We start from the raw sequence: 25971 nt of genomic DNA on the forward strand, positions 1-25971 counted from the left end.
CGGGTACCTGAGTGCCTACCGGGGGGCAGTACTTGAAGTAGGAGACCATTAACTCGAAGGGGGCATGAAAGAAGAAAATTCGGGAGAAAAGAATGGATTCGGACATCGCAAAGTAGCAGCGGAGAGTCTTTCACCCGCAGTTGTTGCGACCGGGTGGGGGCACCCGATGCGAGCTCCGTGGCCTCCGACATACGAGTGGTAGCGTGTATGATGCGAGCGGCCAGCCGCTCTTGCAGCCGTGAAGAAGTCCAGAAGCCGTAGGCTAACGTAACTGTTTACTTCATAGCGAGATGTGAGCCGAAGCCAAAGAACAATGCCCCGACGGGCGAGGTTACAATACAGGACTCGAGCAGAGCGACAGCATCGATTCGCTGCTCTAACAGGAATGAGTTACAGCGCTTGGGCGGCTTCTATTTATACCCAAAAGCCGTAACGGTCAAAACGCCAACAAGCGGCAACACGCCACGAACGTCACCGACACACACAACGCCATTTCCAGAGTTCGTTAGTCGTCGGTAGCCTCGGCGCAAGTTGAGTCCGAGAGAGGGGAGAGAGGAGGACTCCGTTGCGATCGACGGGGCCTCTGTGGCCTTGAAGAGCGTTGAGACGAGCCTCGCCGCCAGCCGCCGAAGTTTTGAAATGCGCCGAAAGCGAAGCGTCTGACCCGGGCTTGTCGAGACGTGAAAGTATGATTCACCGACACGAGGGTGCCTGTTTTCAAAGGCGCACGTAGTGGCTTCGCCGCACAGCCGAGGAGTGATGCGGGAAAGTACGGCGGCGCTGGCCGATTCATAACAGCTTCTCCACCGGGGGTCCGAGATCCCGATTGATAAGGGTCTTCAACCGTTGTCCGGAGGGATGCTTTCGAAGTCAAGTGCTCGGCAGACGCTCGACTCCAGGCCTGGGCTGTACGACACCGTGCTGGAGCTTCACCGGGCGGGTCACTGGACGAGTAGTGGCTCCCCAAGAACGTCTCTGGCTTGGTCAGGCAAGTAACAGAACAACACAGGAAGACACAACCGCATCGCCGGCAAGTGCGAAGACAAATCAACACTGAAGATCTACCTGGCTTTTAGTTGCGATAAAATGCGCTAATAATTAACTATACTAGTTATATTTTAGCCCAGTAGTACTTTAGACAAGTGCACAAACTTGAAAGGTGACATTTCGCGTGATTGGAAATGTCCCACACAAAAAGGAACCTAATCGTAAAGGGCGAAACCTGCTTCAGGAAAAACAATGCAATAGAGAAAGTCAGGCGTCTACAGGCCACTTCTCGCGCAGAGAGCTGCGATTTGAGCTCTCGCCAATGCCCTGAGCTTTTCCCCTTCTGTACCGCACTTTAGGTGCACCCGTTCTCTGAACGCTGCTGCGACCGCGTGAAATGACACCGGTCGCCTTGTTCGACTAAGGTCGAGCGCGCGGAGGAGCGAGCGGGATTTTCCACCGCCCATACGTTAGGCGCGCACTCCTTCTTGGAGGCGGCGTTCCCTTGGCGTGATGCGAGCTCACGGCTTTGCCCCTCGGCGTGCCCGCACTGAAACACGCGCCGCAAGTACCCGCGGAAGTTTTTGCTATCTCCACGTTGCTCGCCTTTTTACGAACGCGTTCGGCAAGCGAACGTCGGAACGCGTTTACGTTCTCTCCTCTAGGCTGGTCGGTTCCCGACTACGGCTCAGCCACAGGCGACACCGGAACCTCAACTAGCTCAGCCGGTGTTGGCCTCTCATCGGGAGCATCAGCTGGGAGTGAAACGGGCACGACGAGCTCTTTAGACACCTCGTAGCTTCCAACAGGCCCTATCTCGGCGTCCGTCGCGCTTTCGGTGGCAGCCTCAGCACGCGAAGACCGAAGCGTGTTCCCGTTCTCCTTCCTCACTGCCAGAACTACACTACAACCAGGCTACCCTGTCTCAAAAGACGGCTCAGCCGCCCCAGACACCTGAATCTCTACGACTCGGCTGGCCGTTGCTTGAGGTCAGCTACCTGAGCTGGTGGCAGGACGGAATCGGCTTGCTCCGTGGCGAGATCGTCATGACTCCCAACTGAACCGTGCAAACTGTTTGCTGCCTCGACTGCAGGCTTTCCCACCACGTCGCTCGTTTCTGCCCTACCGTCCGAAGGAACAACCTCCGTTTCAGCGGACTCGTGCGGCCTCTCGGTAACCTCATGGTTTACGCACTCCAGCGAAACCTCGCTATCTCGCGAAATGTTCATGTTCAGACCGGTAGCCGCTCACAAGGCCTCCCGCGAATTTGAACCATCTAAACACCCTGCCGAGATCTCCGAAGGCAACACATTTCCGCTCTCAGTGGACTTACATTGCCCTCTTTCGTCAGCCTCCGGAAATGCCCAATCATCGCTTTCTGTCTGAGTTTCGCCATTTCTCACAGAGGTGGCGACATTAACGTCACATGAGCGCTTCGCGAGCCCAGCTGGTTCTTTCCTCGGCAGTTTCTCGAATTTGTACCCCTTGCCGCTTAACAGCTGATCCGACCTGTTCGAGAATAGGTACTTGTACTCCGGAAGAAGTTAAGGGGATACTGCTGCCTGCATCACAAGTTCACCAAACGGACCTGCGATGCTGACCTTAGCAATCGGCAGGCGCACGTTTCGTGCTCCTACGGCTGGCTTCACCCAAACACACTGCCCCGTTAGCTGGTCCGGTTCAACGTACGAAGGGTGGACCATGTCTACCGTCGCCGCGGAGTCGCGAAGAACTCGGCACGGTTTACCGTTGACCACGAGCTCACGTACGTACGGCTCCAGAAACTGCCTGCTGTCCTCACGCTGATCTAGTACGTGAAATACGAATTTTCCTTTCTTACAACTGGCAGCTAAATGTCCCGTCTCGCCGCAGTTGTAACACGCAGCCTGTCTGCGCGCTTCAAAAGCTTTCTTTCTGCGCTACTCCTCAGCGTCTGCTGCTCTCTTTTCGTTATCGTGGCCAGTTTCTCTATCCACGACAACGACTTCCCTTCCTCCACCGTCTTCCTGGGGAGCTCTGCCTTTCGGCCCTGACTTATCAGGCCTCGGCCTGAACTCTTTTTGGCCGTCTTTCGGCCCCTGCGCACCTCGACGTGCGACGAACTCGTCGGCTAGCTGAGCTGCCTGGTCCACAGTTTTTACCCCTGGCCTATCTTGCACCCAGAGTCTCAGGTTTTCTGTTAGACGGCGGTAAAACTGCTCAAGACCGAAGCACTCAACTACCTTGTCGTGCTCTCCGAAAGCCTTTGCCTCTTTGAGCCACTCTTCCATGTTTGCCTTCAGCTTGTAGGCGAACTCAGAGTACGACTCGCCCTTAGCTTTCTCGGCTTCACGGAATTTCTGGCGAAACGCCTCTGCTGACAGCCTGTACTTACGCAGGAGGCTCGACTTGACTTTCTCGTAGTCCTCCGCCTCCTCCTTTGGCAAGCGGGCCATCACGTCGGATGCCTCACCTGGCAAAAGCGTAAGCAGCTTTTGCGGCCATGAGTCTCGGCTGAACTGGGCCCTCTCACACGTACGCTCGAAGTTGACCAAAAAAAGACCGATGTCTTCTCCTACCTTGTAGGGTCGCATTAGGTCACTCATTCGCAACGTAGGTCGCTCAGTCGCCGCAGACAGCACGCTTGGCGCGCTGCTGTCACTCTCACGCCTAGATCGAGATGCCTCGATGTCTAGACGTTTTATTTCCAGCTCATGCTGTCCCTCCTGTTCTCGCCTTCTATCCTCGCGTTCCTGTTTCTCCTTCTCGAGCTCCTGTTCTCGCTTTTTCTCCTCGCGTTCCTCACGCTGGGGCTCAGCCTCTACCTCTGCAGCCCGCCGTTTCGCGGTCTCCCTGCCATTGATCAGCTCAATGCATTCCGACAGCTCCTCATCGTGAGCCCCAACAGCGACTATAGCCTGTATCAGCTCTGGCTTTCTCAGCGCGTCCGTAACATCCAAGCGCAACTCTTTTGCAAGCTCCAACAACTGCGGTTTTTTCAACGCCTTCAAATTCATGGCCGGTCTAGAGTACTGCTTTCCCACCGCTCCAAAAATGTTTTTCGCAAATACCCCACGCGACAAAAACACACGCCCTACCAGCTATCCTCAGAAGCCTGGTAAAACTCAGTGAAGAAAAGTCCCGCACTCACCCTTGACCGCCGTGAATTCTGCGAAGTCCGAAGCCGCCGTGACGTCCGTGGTGTTGGATCTCGCACCGCTGGCCCCGGGTGTTACGAAGTTGCCATCCGACCGCTGCCAACCAGTTGTTGCGACCGGGAGGGCCGACTGCAGCCGTGAAGAAGTCCAAAAGCCGAAGGCTAACGTAACTGTTTACTTCATAGCGAGAGGTGAGCCGAAGCCAAAGAACAATGCCCCGACGGGCGAGGTTACAATACAGGACTCGAGCAGAGCGACAGCATCGATTCGCTGCTCTAACAGGAATGAGTTACAGCGCTTGGGCGGCTTCTATTTATACCCAAAAGCCGTAACGGTCAAAACGCCAACAAGCGGCAACACGCCACGAACGTCACAGACACACACAACGCTCTTTCCAGAGTTCGTTAGTCGTCGGTAGCCTCGGCGCACGTTGAGTCCGAGAGAGGGGAGAGAGGAGGACTCCGTTGCGATCGACGGGGCCTCTGTGGCCTTGAAGAGCGTTGAGACGAGCCTCGCCGGCAGCCGCTGAAGTTCTGAAATGCGCCGAAAGCGAAGCGTCTGACCCGGGCTTGTCGAGACGTGAAAGTATGATTCACCGACACGATGGTGCCTGTTTTCAAAGGCGCACGCAGTGGCTTCGCCGCACAGCCGAGGGGTGATGCGGGAAAGTACGGCGGCGCTGGCCGATTCGTAACACAGTGGACACAAATAGCATGATAATGAGGTGATTATGGTTTCTGGCATTGAGGGAATAAGAATGGGAGGGAGGGAGCACGACGTCACTTTGCCCGATCTTCGCAAGTGTGCCACTTTTAAAGCCGCTGCCTCCACTTCTTGTCGCTCTCCGGAACCGCCAAAGTAAGACCCGGTCTTCCGTGTAGACCAAGAGTTCTCAACCGCGAGTGTGCCTCGGACCCCCTTCGGGCTGCCAAAGTTGATTGATTGATTGATCGATTGCTTGATTGATTGACTGATTGATTGATTCATTGATTCATTGATTTATTGATTCAGTGATTGATTCATTGATTGACTCATTCATTGATTCATTGATTGATTCATTCATTGATTCATTGATTGATTCATTCATTGATTCATTGATTGATTCATTGTAGGGTTTGACGCGCCGACGCAAAGCAGGCGATGAGGCGCGCCGTAGTGGGGGCTCCAGATTAATTTTGACCACCTGGGGATCTTTAACGTGCGCTGAAATCTCGTACACCTGGGCGTTCTTGCTTTTCGCCTCCATCAGAAATGCAGCCGCCACGGCCGGGAATCGAACCCGCGTCCTCGTGCTCAGCAGCGCAACGCCTTAGCCACTGATCCACCGTGGCGGGTCAGGCTGGCAAAAGTGAAGGAGGACCCCACGACGGATCCGAGCTATGTTGATCGAAACTATGTTGGCCCGAGTCATAATGTCAGACTATTTGCACTTCCAGCTGAAGTCTCTCGCACACTTATTCAATGCCGGCCATTTCTGTGCGACTTTTATGCTGTTGCGTTCCATATTGTCAAAGTATTTGAAGTGCGTGTACGTACGTGTGCGTGCGTGCGTGTGTGCGTGTGCGCGTGCGTGTGCGCACTCGGAAGAACGTTTATTCGATGTGATGATGATGATTGATAGTGGTATCCCCTTTGTAGCGCTTTAATCACGCAGCGCTTTCTTCTGCAGTAGTAAAACTTCGTTTTTCCTGCCAGCTTTTTGCTTTTATTATGGAAGCTTCCCTGTGCAGTGGATCTTTGGTTACCGGCATTAGCTCTCATTTCATTGATCCTGCCTCAAATTCTCCATATTTCGCTTAACTCGAAATTTTCAGCGGATTTTACGACTTTGACTTAACGAGAGATTACAGTACACAAAGCTTTCCATAGGTCCCGTGATAGGGCCGGCGTACGCTGACGAGAGAGAGGGGAAAAGAAGTGTCCAACAGAGCCCAGACTCAAACGCACACATACAAAAGCACTCTTGCAGAGCAAAAGAGGCGGTGTATCAGACGCCGCCGCAGTCAATTGCCGCTCGGGCAAGCACCTGCGTGGCCGAGACGGTTCTGATTCTGCCCGCATACGAAGTTGCCTGAGCGCTGCGAGTGTCTTTCTCTTCCGGCACCAATGCTATGCGGGAAGGCATCTCGGTGCGCTGTCGAGCTGTCGAAGCCCGCGCACCGCGTCAACGCACGCACACACAGTCGGTTCGTAACAAAAGCGTCTCTGTCATTCATGTGCAGAGGTTCCGTCTTCGCTTCCTGGTGCCAAGTATTGTGGTTAGAGACCAGCTCTTACCTCAATTATTCGGCTAATCTTTATATTGTATTATAATTTCCATGGTTTAGGTTAGTTTTCTGGGTTTTAAATTATTGCTTTCTGTTCGTTAGGTTATGTTACGTTGCGTTAGGGAGACCGATGTAGTGCGAGACGCGGCATTCTTTTTGATGAAACGCCGGTGTTCGTCGATAAAGTGGAGTGCGTATAGCACCGTCGGACGTACAGACTTTCATTAAAATCAGAATACCGTATTTTTGCACGTATAACTCGCCCCTGTCTATAATCCGCACCCTCACTTTCAGCCCGCCGGATGATGATGTATAAACTTTATTTGAGTCGAGGTGCTGATGTTAGGGCACCCACACGGTGGGAGGCTTCGTTAGTCCTGGTCTATGCTGGCCATCCGCGCCCTCTCCACCAATCGTTGCTGGTGTGAGAAGTCGGAGCTGGTCAGCAGCCGTACCCACTGCTTTTCTGACAGGCACTGCCGCCGGAAAAAAAAAAGATCCTCACGTATTGTCACGCACATTTGTTACAGTAATGGTTGCACCAAAGCTAGTGCTCAAGCAACGCATCACATACTATGTAGACCGGAAAAGAGTATATTTAGCAAGTAGAATACACCGACTGCAAGCGAAAGTCACAATTCGATCAGTGTCAGCGCTCTCGCTAGAGCTATCACTTGGGCCGCGGTCCTCACTGTTGTACACAAGGTCACGGCACAACGCGCATTTGCACCAAAGCTAGTGCTCAAGCAACGCATCACATACTATGTAGACCGGAAAAGAGTATATTTAGCAAGTAGAATACACCGACTGCAAGCGAAAGTCACAATTCGATCAGTGTCAGCGCTCTCGCTAGAGCTATCACTTGGGCCGTGGTCCTCACTGTTGTACACAAGGTCACGGCACAACGCGCATTGCCGTGAAGCTGCACTAAAAGAAATACCCCGCGTGTTTTCCGCACCCTTACTTTGCCACCAAAATTATCGCATTATTGGTGCGGGTTATGCACGCGAAAATACGGTATCTCGCAGCTCGCACTAATAAACACGCCTGTCAAAGTAGCCATGAAGACAAAACACAAGTATGTTTAATTTAGAACTTCCCTGTGGTAAGTCAATCAAATCGTTTCCATCTCGGACAGGGATTTCTTTTTTTTTTTTTAGCAAAGAAATGTATGGAATATTGCCAAACTTCGACAAGCGTTCTAAATTCGCAGCGTCGGATGTTATGTAATTGGAAAAATAGTGAAAAAATACTGAAATTCGTTGCCCTAAGGTAGTGCGCTCAAGCGACGGGAGTGCCACGCTTGATTATTCTTGGTTATTTTGTTCCTTTTTTTTTTTTTTTGGTTCAGCCACTCTTTCGGCATCAATCGACGCACGTTAAGAAAGAGATCAAACTTTATTTAAAGCGGCCCATGCCCTGGCTGCCGAAAATGGGGTTCTGGTGGGCCTGGAATGTGTTCAAGCGGGAATTCCACAGGTGTCAGGGCCCCGCACGTGGGCAATGTGCCGGGCGAGGCGAGGCCAGAGAATCGGGCGAAGATCAAGCGGAGGAGCGGCCAAGCTTTCCCATGAGTATGGAGTGTGGAATGGTAAAAGGTGTGGATGAAGAAAGTGGGGTGATCGCCTGGCGCGAGGACAAGTCCAGTAAGTGTGTTTAACGTCGGGATATATGCACCGCACACCTGACAGTGAAGCGTGCCATCTCGGGTCATTATATAGTGAAGAATTAGGTCACAAGGGAGGGAGACAGCCTGAGCCTGGTGGATGTAAGTGCCTTCGCGGCGTTGAGATCAGAAGTGGGAGGAGGAAGATTGCGGCGAGAACGGCGAAGGTCCTTCAGCTGTTGCCTCCGGGCCTTGCAATGGGCGGCGCGTTCTTCCCTAGGGCTGTAGTCCTGGGGCCAGGGTTGAGGGTCGCTCGGGTTTCGATTCGCACGAGCAACGGCATGAGCCCTTTCATTCCTTAAGATTCCCTGGTGTCCGGGGACCCATTCTAGAAAGGCGTGCAGCTGACTGTGGGCTGCCATGTAGCATGTCAGCTCGTGATGAATGTGCGCAGGTAAGGAGTCAGTTGCGAATTCTCAGAGGGTTGAGCTTGGCGTCGTTTACGCTGCTGTGAAGCTCGACGAGAGCGACGCTGAGCACCATTGTTGCTCGAAGTTCTCAGCCCGGCCGCTCCGTGAAACTATTGCAGATGATAAAGGCAATCGAGGCGAGGCGTTGCTCAAAGACGTTGGGGCACGTCCATGGGGTTTGTGTGCTGGGAGTCGGTGGTTCGCGAGAGAGAGAGAGAGAGGTATATGTATATAAAATTTATTTTGTGGAAGTGTCTCGAGGAGAATCGAAGTCCGAATGGTGGCGGCAGATAACGGGCTGAAGGCCTGCCCCCTCCTGGACGTCTTCTTCTTGACTTAGGTTGGAGGTCCGTGTTGGACGTTTGCTGGTGCCGTTTGGCGACCTCTTCCGCCCTCGTGACCAGGCGGACCTGTAGGTCCGGGTCGGGGCTGCGAAGCGAGGCCTCCCACCTCTCCTCAGAGGGGATTTCGGGGAAAGGGTCCTGGGGGCATGCCCACATAATGTGGGCCAGGTTGGCATGGGCGCCACATAAGGGGCACGCTGAGGTTGGATAAAGGCTGGCGTGGATATGGGTCATGGTGGCCGGACTGCGGAAGACTCCCGTCTGGAGTTGGCGCCAGACGCGACTTTGCTCTAATGTGAGGAATTTGTCCGCCCGAGAATAGATCCGGCGGGAGAGGAGGTAGTAGGCGGTAATATCATGAAAACCGATCAGACGGTCGGTCCCTTGCGGACCCGGTTCCGTGGTAAGGATACGGGTTCGGCCGAGCCCGGATAGTAAATCCTCGGGCTAGGTCATGGGCCGCCTCGTTTCTCTCGAACCCAGAATGCGCGGGGGTCCAAATCAGTTGTACTGGGGATTGCGGTGGGTTCCTGAGCAAAATTTTGAGCGCCGTTTGGGATATGCGTCCAGCGGCAAAATTTTGGAGGGCAGTTTTACAATCTGTAATGATTGTTGCGGGTGTAGGGGTGAGTGAAAGGGCGAGCGCTATTGTTGCCTCTTCCGCCGGTTCTGGGATGGGCGTCCGGACTGTTATATAATCGAGCATGCTGGTGTCGGGGTAATTTTGAACGGCGATTGCGGTGAAAGCCTCCTTGTGTCTATACTCTGCTGCACACGACTTGCGGATCATTTTTATACTTCTTGTGCAGGGCGCGGGCTTGTTGTTTCCTGCGCTCGGAGTGTAAGTGGGGTGCATGTTGCGGGGAAGCGGTTTGGCTACAATATGAGAGTGAATACTAGGGGGAACTGTACACGCATCCTGATATAGTGTGTGGTATCCCATTCCTTGTTTTCTGAGTATGTGTCTCCCTGTGGGTGTGCGAGCGAGGCGTTCGTATTGTCCCATTAGGTGGACCCGTCTACGATCGGGATCGATGACTCCTCAGGCGACGTGGCCGTTTCCATCGCATCAGCCATGCTTGCGTTCCTCGGTGGCAGATGGACGCTGGGCCTCCTCGCACAATGCACTTAGGCTTGCACGAGTGTCCCTCACTAGGTTTGGTGATGCCACACTTTGGGGCACCTGGCCGTTGGGTTAGGGTAGACGTCAAGTCTGCGTCCTCGCTGCCAGCACTGCGTGCAAGCTTCTGTTTTGTGTCGGAATGGTGTGCGGCGGTACGTGGTGTAGCCGTACCGAATCGAAAACGCAACCTTGTATCCGTCGAATAATATTTGAGCGGCGCCTAGGCTTCCGAGTCGTTTGACCGATAGGACGGGCAGGTCTGGATTGAAGTCTACCATGTTCCGAGTTATTTCTTCGGGAGTATCGTCTTCGGGAATTTCGAAAATAATTCCCAGCACCATGTTGGCGGGGGCCGAGACATGCGTAGAGATTTCGTACTGCTTGTTGTTGAGAACAAAATATTTGATGCTTGTGAAATTGCGCGCTCCCATATGGTCACCCGCCGCGGTACCTCAGTGGCTAAGATGTTGCGCTGCTGAGCACAAGGTCGCGGGTTCGATACCCGGCCGCGGCGGCCGCTTTTCTGATGGAGGCGAAAAGCAAAAACGCCCGTGTGTGCGAGATTTCGGCGCACGTTAAAGATCCCCAGGTGGTCAAAATTAATCCGGAGCCCTCCACTACGGCGCGCCTCATCGCCTGCGTTGCGTCGGCGCGTTAAACCCTACAATCAATCAATCCCATATGGTCGGGGGTACTGATCAGAATGTAGTTGGAGTTTTGGTGCACCCGAACTTGGTCTTCTGAACTCAGGGGGACTGGTGCCGATTTAGAAATGGTATTTGGCGATAGTTGCCGGCGCTACTGACCTTAGATCGAGCCCTCCTCGTGGTCGTAGGACAATTTTGATGTCGGTCTCCGTTAAGCGCTCCATCGGTGGACCTCGACGACGTAGAGGCCGGCTTTTGCAGGTATTCGGTAAGACCACTTCGGGTGACGTGTTGGCATTTCCGGTGGTTACGGTCCTGTTTAGGGTCAAGGCTCGTTGCCTGCGCCGAAATTCGGTCAATTCCTCGCTTGCGAGTTCCTCGGAGGGGGGTGGGGGGTCCCTTCGCCGTTTACAAAGACCTCCATCGCCGCAGCGCGAAAGCGTTCCTCAGGCGTGATGGGAGGCGGGGGAGCGGGCACGTGGCGATCCCCCGCGGCGATCGCCCGGCAGTTAACAGAACCAAGAAAATTCCGAGCTCTCGTCTGTGCGTGCCTCGCGGAGACCACCCAGCGTCCCCGGCGCACATTTGTCTAGCCAAGCATACCCACTTAGGTAGATTGGCCAAGATTGGCAAAAAGAACTCTAGCGTTCGCCGCAATCGTAGCAAAACTTGCTCGGAACGAAAAAGACGCGTCATAGCCCCTCCAAAGTGATTCCCAATGATTAGCACTTCCAAAAAAGTGAAGGAATCTAACGCTTATAGCAACAATGATGGGGTAGAGGTCGTTGCGGTAGCGAAGAAGAAAATCGGCTGCAATCGTGGACTTAAACCGTCGTGAGAGTTGTGAAGCTCGCGTACAGCTTCACCATACCTGCAAGTCTTACGGGTTAGTGTGAGCTTCTTTCGGTTTTTGATTGAGAATACACGTTCCATTGGTTTTAACGACAGCAAATGAAAAAGAAAACAACGCGTCAAAAACGGTGGCGAAGACTGATGAGATAAGAACAAGCACTTAAAAAGAGCTGGAGCTCGAGCTGTCCCAACCACCAAGGAAAGAGCTAGAGCATGTAAGTAGCACGAACGCGGGAAAATTGTATTGAATTGGGCATACCTGCAATACATCCACTGTGGGATGAGCTAAAGGGAAGGCGAAGATGCGGAGATAAGACGGAGTGTTTTGTGGCAGAGGCAGAAATCTTTCTACAACACAATGCAGCGAAGCCCGCAGACACGCAGTCAATTTTCTCTCTTCGTTTAGAGTGCGCATTTTCCATCCGCTTACGATGCTTTACAACTTTTATTCCAGAATTTTTGGCGATTGTAGTGGCCTCTGTTAGATACAGGGACCGGTCACTGCTCAGAGGGCGCGACGAATAAAGTACATCTAGCGCCGCCCCGCGGAAGCTTGAGCTAACTTTGGGTCGGTGAGAGCCAGACGGCGGGCGCGCGTTCATATATATTCTGCACCTCTCGGTTGTTTGTTTTTGCGATCCTGCGATTGTTTTTGAAAGGTGTCTCGTGCTTGAAAACTGTTCCGGCAAATAGTTTCCCCGTGTCTCAAGTGCTTCTGTGCGATTTCCGGACAATTACGGGGCTGAACTACTACTGTCGGCCTCGCGTGCGCGAGGAGTTACATAGATTGTAAGTTCCCGCGCGCGTGTACGCCGTGAAAGAAATTGATGGGACAGACATCGTTGCGAAGTCCTATTCAGCAAGGGAAGCAATTTTTTTCTTATATCACAGCCTAATAAAGTGTCCCCAGCGCATACAACGGCGTTCCACGACAGAAGCGTGTTTGTGTTGTTTCCTCTGTTCGCACAACCATACTACAGTTACTTTTTCGGTTGCCCTTCTTCAGCTCGGTTGCTGTTGTCACTAATTAACAACGGATTCCAAACGTTATTAGCTGATGACAAAGTAAACGCAGTTCCACGCAGTTGCAAATCTGCTGCAGAGCCGTGGTTGTCTTTACGAAGATTCCGCTTAGTTTCGGCTTCTATCTTGTGAGTAATGTTAGAGTCGTCTTAGCGGCTAATTGTGATACAGTTTGTTCAGGCCGTCCGGAATTCTCCAAAAACGTATTTCCTCCTCCTCCCTATCCTCTGCTTAAACAATAATAACCAACTTTCAGAGTACGCAAAACGCATTATAGAAGTCAGCGCAAATGAATGCAACCTTGCCTTTGATAGCTTGCCACGCACTCGCTTGGAATGCGTGGCCGAACTGTGTACACTTCGGGAACAAAGTAGGGCAGTAAGCGGGATGCGTATTGACCGTCTTGACATTGCTTTTGGCAACACCCGCGGAGTGCTGTGAACATATTCTTGTGTCGCCTTTTGGCATCCATTTGGTGCCGTGAATGTCGCTAAAAAGGTTACTGCTGATAAAACAATAGTGGCGGAAGCCGTAATACTTTGTTTTATGCAAATACTACGACGGCATGCGATTCATCGCAGCGCGCGATGTGTATATAACACTGAAAGTAAACGTTTTAGTTTTACGGCCCTTCGTGTCTGCGCTGCGCATAAACAGTCGTCGTACTCACAATTTTACTCCTTCTACTGATTGATTGATTCTGGGGTTTAACGCGCCGACGCAACGCAGGCGATGAGGCGCGCCGTAGTGGAGGGCTCCGGATTAATTTTGACCACCTGGGGATCTTTATCGTGCGCCGAAATCTCGTACACACGGGCGTTTTTGCTTTTCGCCTCCATCAGAAAAGCCGCCGCCGCGGCCGGGAATCGAACCCGCGACCTCATGCTCAGCAGCGCAACGCCTTAGCCACTGAGCCACCGCGGCGGGTTACTCCTTCTACTAATGTCATGGCTTTCTTACTGCTAAAATCCATTTCTTGCGACGCTTATTCTCCATGGCTGCCGGAGAAACCTGTACAGAACAATGGCAGGCTGCCTTTCGCGATTGTGGCGGTCCTTCACGCAGCAGTAGCGGCGCTGCCACTAATTCTTTCCAGCAGCATTTTGATCATTTCGGGCCCTGCAACTTGCAATTATAACTATGTTTCTTAAAAAACTTCTGCCACACAACGTCGAACCGCATGCAGCGCGCGTGTTTTTACGTGCGCTGAACGGCCGGTCGCGACATCCACCGACCCAGAGTTGCTAGGCGGGGACGAGAGGCGGCGCTGCAGTCGCGCGCAAACTTCAGTTTCCGGTGCCTATTGGCGGTGAGCGCGAACACAGGTCAGCTTAGGGATTCTCGCATTTGTCGTCTGCTTCACTCTGTTTCTTTGCGCTCGGTCAACGTCTGATGCTTGTCCGCACCAGAATTGGCGTGTGGGTAACTTTTTATCATAATAATAGGCTTAAAATCGCATACACTAGCTCATGGTGTCAGTTAAAGTATAGTTTTGGATACCGCTACGGGAGAAACATTGCCGGCGCCGCCCCATTCCTTGCGAAGCCGGTCCTGTGCGGAGCGCGAAGAATCGGAGCTAGGCGTCAGCTTCTCATGTAAGCATTCGAATAAAAGGAACAGTCAGCTGCTAATAACCGACAACAGCGAAAATGGAAGACCAAAACAAATTCTAGGCCTTCAGGGCTGTCGGCTTTGGCAGAAGGCATCACGATTCCCGGTAATCATATGTAAGGTAAAACAGTTTTTGCAACCTTGCCGAACGCTCGAATGCGTTTTGTCACATCACTTTACGTTGTCAAGGCATGAAAGTTTGCCGACATGCACTATAGACTGCAAAAACTGTACGTTGAGTTCCAAATAACCCAGTGTGTATATATGCGCGTGGTGATTCTATACCAGGCATCTAACCAGTATGGAGGTTTACTGGGCAAAACGAGTCACGTCTTCGTTAAATTTACAGTGACACATATATGTTTGTTAAGACCTGGAGGGATATTTCGGAACATTTTGCACAGCCATATCTTCCCGATATTCGGATATGCGTTATAGGAAAACTGCACTCAAGAGGAGGAGGAGGAGGAAGGGGAGGAGGAGAAAACTTTGTTTAACAATTATATCGATCTGGTTAGTGGGCCGGGTACTCAGTCCAAGACAAGAGAGTAAAAGTAATTTTCTTAAATCATAGAACGCCATCCCGAGTAGAATATGTATTGTTCTTCACGCCTGGAAGGGTTGAAAAGCAATAAAGAGCTACTTGGAATTCTTCTTCGGTTTCGAGTCTTGTAATATATGCAGGTATAATATTTATTACGTTAGTTAGCGAGTATATCATGCCTTCAACACCGTAATCATGTCATCATTGTTCGAGTTGAGAGTCAGTTCGTTATGATAACGATATAATTACGATAGAAATTCGAAGCACAAAAGCCGCCTTCGAGTACTGTAGACCACGTTGTTTAGGGCGCGATCGCGGTGGCGTAGCACAAACCTTCTCATTGTATTTGCATGTGAATAAACAAAGCACACTGCGGATATGCACTTTCTTGCACACAGCCGCAATGAAAGCCAATTTGTGAAGAAGGGAATGTATGCCATACAAAATGAAGGAAATATCCACACGACCTTTGTGAGGCTCCCAAACATCCCGAAACCTCCTAATAAGAAGTTGGTGACGGCGCAGAAAAATTGATGTGTTGGGCAGAAAAAAAAAAGCAAGAAACATTAATCCGATACAAGACAACAACGAAAGAAACAGAAGAAAGCCGCTTTATTTCCTGCTGTGCGATGAGAGTGTAGAGGCCGCTGCTTGGTACGTAGTATTAGACTGTTGAGTCTTCATAGGAGCATCTCAAAAATACTGCACGGAAGCCTACGCATTTTGAATACTTATCGAGAAGCTCTGATCGCTGATCCTCGCGAATAAGCAAGAAAGGACGAGTTAAACACGATCTTCTGACCGATACTCTGAAGAAAGTTGTTCTCTATCTCTTCGTGTGTTGCAAACTTGTGCGGGATACAGCTTCAAATTATTCAGATGCGTCAGAAGCTGGCAAAATAACTGAGTCGCTCGAAATACGCTTTTTAACGCACTACAGCAACGAAGGGGGCGATTTCTAGCCCAGGCACAGTTGCCCCTCACAAGCGTAGTGTAGCAGACGACAGCGGCGCGAATCCCTAAGCCGACGTCAGAGCCAGGGGGCGCCACTCAAACATCTCACCGCCAATAGGCACGACCAGACTTACGCCATAGTTTTCACTGAATCTCCTCCTCTTTGCCCGGCCCTGTTGTCACCTACCACACCAGCTCTGCTTCGAGCCCCTAACTTTTGGTTTGCCCTTACCTTCACGATAACTTCCTTTGATATGGGCGCCCGTGGGCATGCAGGCGTCTTTCTTGATGCATCGGTGGACGCTGTGGCATTGGATGCTGTGGAAGTGGAGGTATAGTACGCCTATCAATTTCGTAACTTAGGCGTGGTTTCGTTGATTTAGATCACTGCCGCACGGCAAATTCAATGTCATTCGTTGAAAATGACATTTGTTTGCTGCCACACGAGAACATGTAGTGACATTCGATCAAAATGACATTAAGGACCGAATGAGTTTGTGGAACCCATTCAACTGCGTTCTGCCAACAAATGTATTATCTTGACACCAGCGACTCGGTGGGGATGCCCACCGAAAACAGATTACTAAACCACCAGTAGCATTATAATATATTTACATGCGTGTAATGTATGTCATTTATTTATTTATATGAAACAAGCCGAACGTATACCAAGCTTGACTTGGCTTGGCCCATCATGTTTAATCGTATTCAATAAGTTGCTGCAACGGTGCAAGTGCATCGAAAAGTGCAATAAAGGTGTTTAAGCGCTTTTCGCTCCATTTTCGCAAATATGGAAGCACTTACTAAAATATTTTCTCTATGCAAGTTTTTACTCGTGGCAACTGTCATAATTTGCAAATGACACTAATTTTGGCCGTGTAGCAGCGCGTCAAGAAAATGGCATTAAGTCGAACGAAGGACATTCGATGGGAAAGACATTAAATTTGCCGTGTGGCAGGGTATTAGCCTTCTTCAAAGCACGGCTTACTTGCGCTGATCCAAAGTTTGAACACCTGCGGTGCTTGCGGCACAGCCGCATTAAGATGACCACAAACTTGCGACGTCACTCTCGCGAGTTCTGGCTGTCGTGTCGCGAATTTGACGCTTCGTTGCTCTTATCTTGGCCTCTCCGTGTTTTGTAATAAAGTAGAAATAATGAAGCATTTTTCCCTCCTGCCCTCGGTTAGAATTCCCGTTCAATGAATTGTTATAACTCGCTTTCTGCACTTCAATTCGACCATTCAGGGCTAAACTACTGGGTTCCGCGGTCACTTCCACGCGGTTTACAAACTGATTTCACAAAGAGCTGGTTTACTGCGCTAGTTGCATGCAATCTTGTCGGGCTCTTTCTTCAAAATGCGTACACAGCTCAGTCGTATTCGACGCCTCTTCTGTCGTCGCTTTGTCTCCCCCGCTTTCCAATTCCGTTCTCTTTCATTCTTGCCTGCGCATTTCAACTGATTTTATTGTTTTTTTCTTCGAGGTGGTAAAAAAGCATTTTTTAACACAAACCAAAACAAATTAGGATGTGTGCAGCAATGGGGTAGCCTGAAATATCTTTCGGAGAATGTTAACGCCGCAGATAAAAAGAAACCGGGCATACCCAGCTTTCTCGCTCAAAATTACAACCTCTCGGGAACCTAGAAAATCCACTTTAGGAAAATGATATTTGGCATAAAGCTAGAAGTCAACGTGAAGATTAAAAAGCTAAAATAACATTTCAGGTTTCTGAATATGTGTTTGTGTAATTCGCTGTCAAACCTAACTCCCCATGCATTTCTATGGGATAATTCCCATGGCTCAGGAACCCAGTCGCGCAACGTGCGCGACTTGAAACTGTGCACAAAGCAAGTATTCACCCCAAATATTAGCTGTGCAAAAAGAACTTTTCATTTCGCTAACAAATTGCAGAGTAATCACTGTTGAAAGGACTGCCATGAGCGGGAAAGCTGCACATGCATCTCCACTAACGTGAAACCTGGGGAGAGGCGAAGCATGCAGTGTATAAGTATATTCTTGGCGCATTGGCGTTTTTCCCACGGAGATGAAACCGTTTGGGGGGTAGAGGTATACAGCTTTGCTCTAAAAGTCTTTTGTCTGTGAAGCACGAAGTTCTCTAGCGCGAGGCGTTGGAAAACAGTTCCCGGTGTGTTCTTTAGGTACGCGTTTTTGCCCGCGGATATTAAAACGCTCTAGCGCGAGGCGTTCGAAAATGGGTGTCCAGGTGTTTTAGTACCGTGACTGCATGAAACTACGACGACGACAGCTAGGAGTCGCCGACAGCCCGAGCACCTAAGGGGTTTCGCCGCTAAAAAAAGAAAGATTTCCAGTGCCCCAACAAAATTTTAATCATTTTCGGCGGGAACTAACTGACGCCCTCCTTATTTTTTCTTTTTATATTATGTTATGTCGAGTCGGTGTGTAAATAGCCTAGGCGAAAATAAGGACGAAAGGAAGGGGTGGGGAGGGAGGCTGCACTGAGAAAATTTGGGAGTGTTCTGACGTCGAACTCCGAAACACTGAAATCCGTACATATGGGGCTACGCTACGCCGTGGTTGTACGGATAATGTGTCCGCGATACAAGAGCTACAGAACTCCAACGCAGCAAGCAGTCTGACCCGTACTGTTAACAACACATGGCAGCGACTGATCGATCTCTAAGGCATCTTTGTCTTCATGGAATGGACCCCTGTACACCAGAAGAACCCGGGGGCCACTCATGATATGTCATCTGCAGCGCCAGGGCCGGCTTTACCTCATCGGACGTCCTGTGCGAACTGCTGCCAAGACACCCACCCCCTTCTCCGGCTCATCGAACTAATTTTTACAGCGGACGGCTAGGATCCAGCAGACCGTTTAGAGCGATGTAGACAAGAACAGCGCGCGAGCGTTGCACCATTTTGCGATCAGCCAATCAGCCCACGGCATCAGCATAGTCAATAATCAGGGACTGGAGCTAGCTTCTGCTTCTATACCTACCAAGGACAGCGACACCGCCGAAGAAGCAGCCATTGCCGTTGCAGCTACCACTGGCAAAGAACATGTCACCATCATATCAGACTTCCAGACAGCCTGTCGAAACTTTCGATTCGGACGCACTTCTTCAACAGCAGCAAAAATTATATCGCCACACACTGATTTACCTGACATCTCTATCATATGGACACCGGCTCATTCACCCCTGGAATACACACCGGGCGCCTCCTTCTGGGATGACAGCCAGTCCTTCCATAAGCCCAACACGAGAAATAATCCCCAGAAGGTACAGTGACATCCTGGCCCACTACCGCTTGGGACGAAGAACCTTCCCGCCTCCACATCTAAACATGTCTCGCGAAGACACGGTCATCTACAGACAGCTACAAACTAACACATTTCCACATGCTACGCTCAATGCATCCGACATTGTACACACACACCAGTAAATTCTGCATAGAGCCATGCGCTCTCTGCCACATGGTATGGCAGTGCCACCACACACCAACCCTTGCCCCAAATCCAAATCCCTCATTTGAGCAGTGGGAGGGTCGGTTGACCAGCTGCAACCCGGATCAGCAACAATCTCTGGTAGACCAGACAAGACAGGCCGCGAAGACCCAGGGCTTCCTGGACTAAGGAGGTCCCCCATTTAGCGATCAACCCAACAACATTGACTGCTCAATTAAATGTTTATTCCTCCACCTCCTCCGATTTAAAATCACACACTTCCCAGTGAAGTTGTAAATTTTGGCGAATTCTGTCTGCTGTCAATACATGAGCTTCTACGGGAGGGAAACGAACAGGCCATGTTTGTGCGCTGGAATAAAACTCCAGTCCGTCCGAGTTCAATTCAGGTAAATAACTTGGAAGTATGCTCGATCGCAACTTTCGAACAAACGGGTATTGTTTTGTGCTCTCGTTGGACTGCACCCCGGTTAAAGCATATTGTTGCCCACGTTGCGGCTGGGCACCACAACTTCGCAAGTCATCCTTCTTCACAGGGAGGAAGGACATTAATTTCTTAAGCGAAACCTCCCTGGTGGGACCGATGGGGGCCTGTAAAAAAACTAATGCATTTTCCCATAGACTAACTGCCGGCCGATCTGGTTGATCCTTCTTGCATAGGAATCGGTAAAACACGAAAGTGAGGTGTGCCTTCACACGAGCATTTGAATGTTTATTGTGCGTCGATATGAACCTGCGCATCGCTATTTATATTTTGTCCATATGGCACCGTTAGACGCATCAACATCAGACACTGGATTACACGTAGCGCAGCATTGCGTAAATCCGATTGAAACCCCAGTCGCCGCCGTTCCAGTGAAACTTTTTCTCAGAAAAAGTTTCACTGGAGCGGCTGACATCACCAGGTGATGTCAGTTCCGTGGCGGATATGACGTCGGTAAGGTTTGTGTGCCCCGGCATGCAGCACTATCGTGTTAAAAAAAGGAGGTCTTAGGGCCTTCATATTTTGAAATAAGACGTCTTAAATTGCTCCTGAGAAGATGTCTTCCCAGTAGTGCGTTCATGTTTAGTGCTGAAGCTAACTTTCAAGGTATCGGTGTAAGCTTTGGTCTTCGTAAGTTGGCCTCCCGACATTACCTGCTCTGGAGTAAAGCATGACCATGTTCAAAAGGAGTATGATTACAAAAAGTGGCTCTAACTCTTCTGTTATCAAAGTACCCCCAAACAAATTACATGACAATTACCCGCTAAGGCAGCTCTACAAGCGTGAAACCGATCTTCTATTGTGTTAAAACGGTCAGTCGAAAATTACGAATATAGCTGGCCGCTGAGGCCCACGAGCTGACGCCCGCGGCCACGGATGCCCAGGCAGCGGCGGACGACTCCCGCCTGCTTATACAGCGGCACGTGCGGGCACAGCACCCGGACCCACGGCTGGCTGCTGGAGAGGCCCCACCACCTGTGCGGGCTGCACGGCTGCCCCGACAGCAGCGTTCGGCAATCCTGCGCCTCCGCGTGGGGGCGGTGTGGACGGCGGAACGAAAGCACCGCCTGGGGCTGGCAGACAGCCCTGCCTGCCGGCACTGCCGCACACCTGTTCAGTCCCTGCCGCACCTGCTCTTCGAGTGCCCCGAGTATGCGGCAGGGAGGCCGGAACTCCTGGCCGCCCTGGGAGGAAGGGCTCGGCCGCTAGACGAGCTACTATGGCCGCCGGGCAACACCAGGGAGAGGGACAGCGTCCACGAGGCGCTGGGCGGCTACCTGGATGCCTCAGGGCTCAACCTGGCACTTGACTCTCTGGCACAGTGACTGTGTGAACTTTTACGAGACTGTGCGAACTTTTTTTTTCTCTTGCTTCAGACTTTGTGTGGGTGTGGGAGTGAGTGTTAACTTGTAAATATGCCCCTCTCTCTCTTCTGTTCTGTAAACATGTCACCTCTATCATCTGTCTCTCCTCTCTATGAATCTGTCATCCTCTGCCCCAACCCCCACACCAGCAGGCGTTCCGGTGTCCACCCCTAGGTGTGACAATTTACGCCTGCTGGTGGTCTTTCCTTTCCTTTTTCTTGACAATAAATTCATTCATTCATTCAAATGGTTTTAGATAAGACAATATTTGCATCGATCATGAAGAAGGAGTACGAATATATATATGTATATATATATATATATATATATATATATATATATATATATATATATATATATATAGTCGTGAAGTGGAGTCCTTAGTTGCTGCAGGAATACGCACAAAGTAGAAGCACGCTCTTCGGAGACTTTATTTCCAACGTTTCGACCTGAGACAGGTCTTCCTCAGGATTCCTCAGGAATCCTGAGGAATCCTGAGGAAGACCTGTCTCAGGTCGAAACGTTGGAAATAAAGTCTCCGAAGAGCGTGCTTCTACTTTGTGCATATATATATATATATATATATATATATATATATATATATATATATATATATATATATATATATATATATATATATATATACTATATATATATATATATATATATATATATATATATATATATATATATATATATATATATATATATATATATATATATATATATAAATCACGTATCGGTATACATTTAGATTGCTGGTAACTTTTAATGGCCAAAAAATCGTCGCTTTCGCGCTTCTCTCAACTTTCTTTGGGAAGGATGGTAGATTTCTTATAATTACCTTTTCTCGATCGGTTCTTTTGTTTTTTGGGAGCATGTATAATCGCAAAACAAAATTGTGTTTGACAGTTCATTCACGCCAACTACATATCTCGGTGGCTGAAGCCTGCGACGGGGACCGCGAATCAATGTGCCAGTCAGAATTGGGACCTCATGCATGACACCGCCTAAGCTCCGATCAGGTCACAGACCATGTACATTTCAGGAAGACAGTGCTGCTTAAAGGAGCCATGAAGAGAAAAGACAACTTCGTTTAATTTGAAAGAACTAGGATTCAGTATCTCACTCAGCTCCATTACAGCCACAGATTATGTTTTTTAACGAAAAAAAAAGCAAGAAGTATTTAAAAGCTTTCAAATTTTGCGCCACAGTGATGTGTTATGAGCAAGAATGACGTCATACGGGCCAACAATAAAACATAACTTTCAGTGCGTTAACTGCACGTTAGCATTCAAGTGATGCGGTCAAATGGAACTAGAGGCCCCGTTACAGACGTCCAGTCATGTCTCGTCGCGACAGGTCAGTTAGGCGACCGCCAATCGCACAAACAAGGTTCAGTGACGTCATAGAAAAGTTGCGGTAAATTGGCTAGGGGGTCGCGACTGCTTCACACGTTTTCTTTAATATCTCCGTTATTTGTTCGAAGATTGTGATGATATTAGTATCATTGTTATCAGGACTAAGCAGTCTTTCTAATAAACCTAACTTGTATTTTGTCTTGAGGGCTCCTTTAAAATGCACAAACAAAAAAAGGCTTGCCACCAAAAAAAAGGTTAGTTGTATCAGCCATAATTCCACACAAGCGCAGTTATTCATTGAGAAGCTAGCACGCACTAGCGAAGACACAGTATTGACTGATTGATTGTCTGATTTTGTCGGTCTGATTTTAAACCTTCTGTTGACTGACTGATGCTTTAGGAGCAACCAACTAGTGCCAGGGGCACGAATACGACGGGCATTAAAGCGAAACAAGTATACTGCTATAGCGGCGCTTAAATAGCGGGAGCAGGAATAAGGTCTCCGCACTAAAAGAACCGATAAAGCGTCCGTTTTTTTTTCTTCATGCCATTTATCCAACAGACTATCCAGCCATCAGCTACTGCCCAGCGCCCGTTGCCCTATAGATGGTATTCACTGAGAAGTTGAGCTGTCAATTTCTTCGCTTGGCAACACAGGAAACGGCCACGGACATGGCCGAAGCGCCACGGACATGGCGCGGCTCGTGCCAATGCGCCCGCACCATGCAGGCAAAAAGAACACCGGTGTGCGTCGTCTGCTCCGTTTCAACATTATTCTCAATGGTGGTGTCAACAGATATGTTATTAATTGCACTGGCATTTAAGTCGAGATATTACTTCGGGTTCGATGGGGTAGAATTTGGAACGTCCAACACACATAATGTGCTTATTTGCACATTACCGCCATCCCGCGGAGCCCGACGTAATCAGCGACGGCTCACTCACACGGTTGCCTGAATGCGTGCCTCGCCAGTGAATACAACCAATACCATCAGGTGTGGGAGTGCCAGCAAACACAGGACCTGCCACCAATCTCCAACCCCTCCATATGCGCGGTTGACCAGCGAGGTCCCTACGTCCCAGTTTGACCTGGGGAAAAAGGCCCGCGCAGGCAGCCGCAGACAGGGGACCCGGGCTAGGGATCCCCTCCAACAACTGCACCTGCTGTTCTCAATAAAGATTTTATTCATTCATACGTAGGATACGCCCGTAAAATTACGGATTTTTCTATAGAACCATACACGCGCGCCTCCTCACTGGTTAAGCTTGCTGCGCAGAGGACCAGACAGTCAAGAAAACAACGGCGAAATGTGGAAGTGGGGGTCTTAGTACTAAAGAACTAAAACAGAGGGTGCCACAGCTTCAGGTAGACACCTCGGGTAACATATTGACAGAAGGACAAAGTGTTTTTTGTCAAACTTGATGACAGGGGAGGGGGGGAAGGGGGGGGGGGCACCTTTTGGCTTTTGCATACAAAATGCTCATATATCATTCTTGTAATGAATCATGAATACCACCAGCGAGGGAGAGAAAGCGTTGATTGAACGGGTAATATTTACATGGTGAAGTTTTACCTCTCAACAACAGTGGGCACAGGTCTCGCCACACCACCAGCGAGCAGTTTTCTTTTCTTTATTTTTTTCTCACTAGCCCCTCATCCTTCGAGGCATGGTGTTCGACCTCTCCTATCTAAATAAATTCAATCATTCATTCATTCAGCATTGTTATTCGCAAGCTAAATATCGTCTGAAGGGCAGAAATAATGATCCAGCCATTTTAAATTTACCGCGGCTCTGCGACGTCTGCAAGGTACAAAAAAGACCTACGAGAGGGCGCCACATCCGCTGTTTTTGTTGTTTTTATTATTGTAGTCGTTTCAATCCGCGCGGCAACTAGCCAATCCGGTGCTGCGGCCAATGCAGCTGCGGAAGGCGACGGAAGCAGCGGCTTGTCCCGAAGTTGTATGGAGTTGGGCGAGTTGGGGATTTCACCTTTGCTCGACACCGGCTGTCATCTGAGGGTTTCTCCGGAGCATCAGACGCACCGCAGTCGGCTGGGCGGCCCGCAGTTGTGCCCGCAGGTGCTGGACGAGCGCAACGCCGCCAATGTCATCGTGCTCCTGAGGCAAGTCGTCTTCTACCTGCAAACCCTACTGAACACCGTGCTCGACAACGTCGGTGGTGGCGGCGATACGATGAACGATTTCGCCAAGTTGGGCAACGCGCGGCCCGCGCTGCAGCCCAAGTCGGCGCCCATCACGCAGGATTACTCCATCTCGGACCAAGTGCTCGGACTCGGCATCAACGGCAAAGTGGTCGAGTGCTACAGCAAGGCCAAAGGTTCCAAGTTTGCCCTCAAAGTGAGTCTATTTTGGTGACACGGCAAACTGCGTGGCAGCTGAATCGGGGGGAGCCTTTGCTGCCAGTTGTTGTTGCAGCCCGATCTCTTGCCGTGTGCGTAGGCCGATTACATCTCGCTTGCCCGCGCACTAACCACGTTCAGGCGTCGTTTTCCGTTAGCTGATAGCGCGCGAATGAAGAGGAAAGGTTCAGCGGAAAATGAGGGCCTGTAGAGCCGGAGATACCCGGCCGCGTGGTCTGTGCTGGGAAACACTGCCGCGGATTTGCGCTGGCGGAAAACCGGGACGCGATTACGGGCGATCGGTTGCGGATTCCGCCGCCACGGCTGCGTGTTTCTCGTGTTTGGGATGCAATGGATGCGAGTCGAACCGTATTTGCACAATCGCCGTGATGTTTAATTGTTTAAATGGCACAATAGGCGCGTCGGCGCTACCCTTCTCAGCCATCCTTTATAAATGCCATTTGCGCTTTGTAGAGTTTTATCGCGTTTCGGAGATGACGGGCGCCTCGCCAGCGGAGTTCAACGCTGCGCGCAGCACCTTGCCTTGGCCTTTCGCGTGTGCCTGGAGCGAGACGGTGCGTAAAAAGCGTCGTAGGCCGAAGACCGGGAGTTGTCGCAATAACGACCATCCTTATCGGTTGACTAGCCGCCTCGCTTATCGCACGAGCGCACCGCTCGCTTCACTGAGACAGCGCGATGCTAGCCGTGGACGATGATTGCACCGGGCGCAGGTCTGTTGCAGCAATCTCTGCTAGCTAGCTCGGTGTTTATTCGCGACGGGTACAGGCTCCCCCCGAAGCTCGAGCGAGCAACGCCGGCAGTTCTGCTTGCCTCGTACACACAAAACGCGCGCGGTGCAGCACTGCTTGACCTATTTCTTCTTCCAAGACCCCGTCCCACCGGTTTCCAAAATACCGCTGCCCGGGGGCGTCGTCTGATAAGTCGCTCCTGGTCCCCGGTGACGGCATCGGAAGTGAAATCGGGTGTTGCCTCAGCCTGCTGGCAGCGTTGATCCCGACTTCGTCTAACGGTGGTGCTCAGCATATTGGGAAACGTTAGTGCCGTGCCGCCAAGCTTGCACTGCAGAGTTGTTTCATCTTCAGGAGTAAGTTGTTTGGCGAAGTGCAAACGTCTTGCTCGAGGGAGTGGATTGTTACAAGCACCCACAAAGTAACAAAAGGCAAGCTGAGTACTAGATTAATGTGCTCACTAAAGAATAGCGTTGATTTCGAAAATCAAATTTAACGTGAGTTGAAATCCAGAGTTGCACTTCTACACCCAATCAAAACGAATCGATGCCAGTCCACTGTATTGTGGCCAATGCTCCACGACCAGTTCTCGAAAACTTGTAATAATCCTAGTGCCAGTGAGAGTATCAGGATAATTGTACA

The 25971-nt window shown here is 50.4% G+C and overlaps 1 protein-coding gene across 2 annotated transcripts in view; it reads left to right on the forward strand.

The window, feature by feature from the left end:
• The first annotated feature begins 24105 nt into the window (after positions 1–24105).
• Positions 24106–25971, forward strand: part of Mapk-ak2 (MAP kinase-activated protein kinase 2) — a 99644-nt gene continuing 97778 nt past the window's right edge. Inside the window, exon 1 of one of the 2 annotated variants that reach the window (XM_077683826.1) lies at positions 24106–24578. In XM_077683826.1, the coding sequence (XP_077539952.1) occupies positions 24183–24578 (396 nt within the window). In that variant the 5' untranslated portion in view covers positions 24106–24182. The remainder of the gene's footprint in view (positions 24579–25971) is intronic. The other variant, XM_077683827.1, reaches the window with a different exon arrangement.

The sequence above is a fragment of the Haemaphysalis longicornis genome, unplaced genomic scaffold (assembly GCF_048455015.1).
Source record: "Haemaphysalis longicornis isolate Haplotype H1 unplaced genomic scaffold, Haemaphysalis longicornis Haplotype H1 scaffold_9, whole genome shotgun sequence".
NCBI classification, from domain to species: Eukaryota; Metazoa; Arthropoda; class Arachnida; order Ixodida; family Ixodidae; genus Haemaphysalis; species Haemaphysalis longicornis.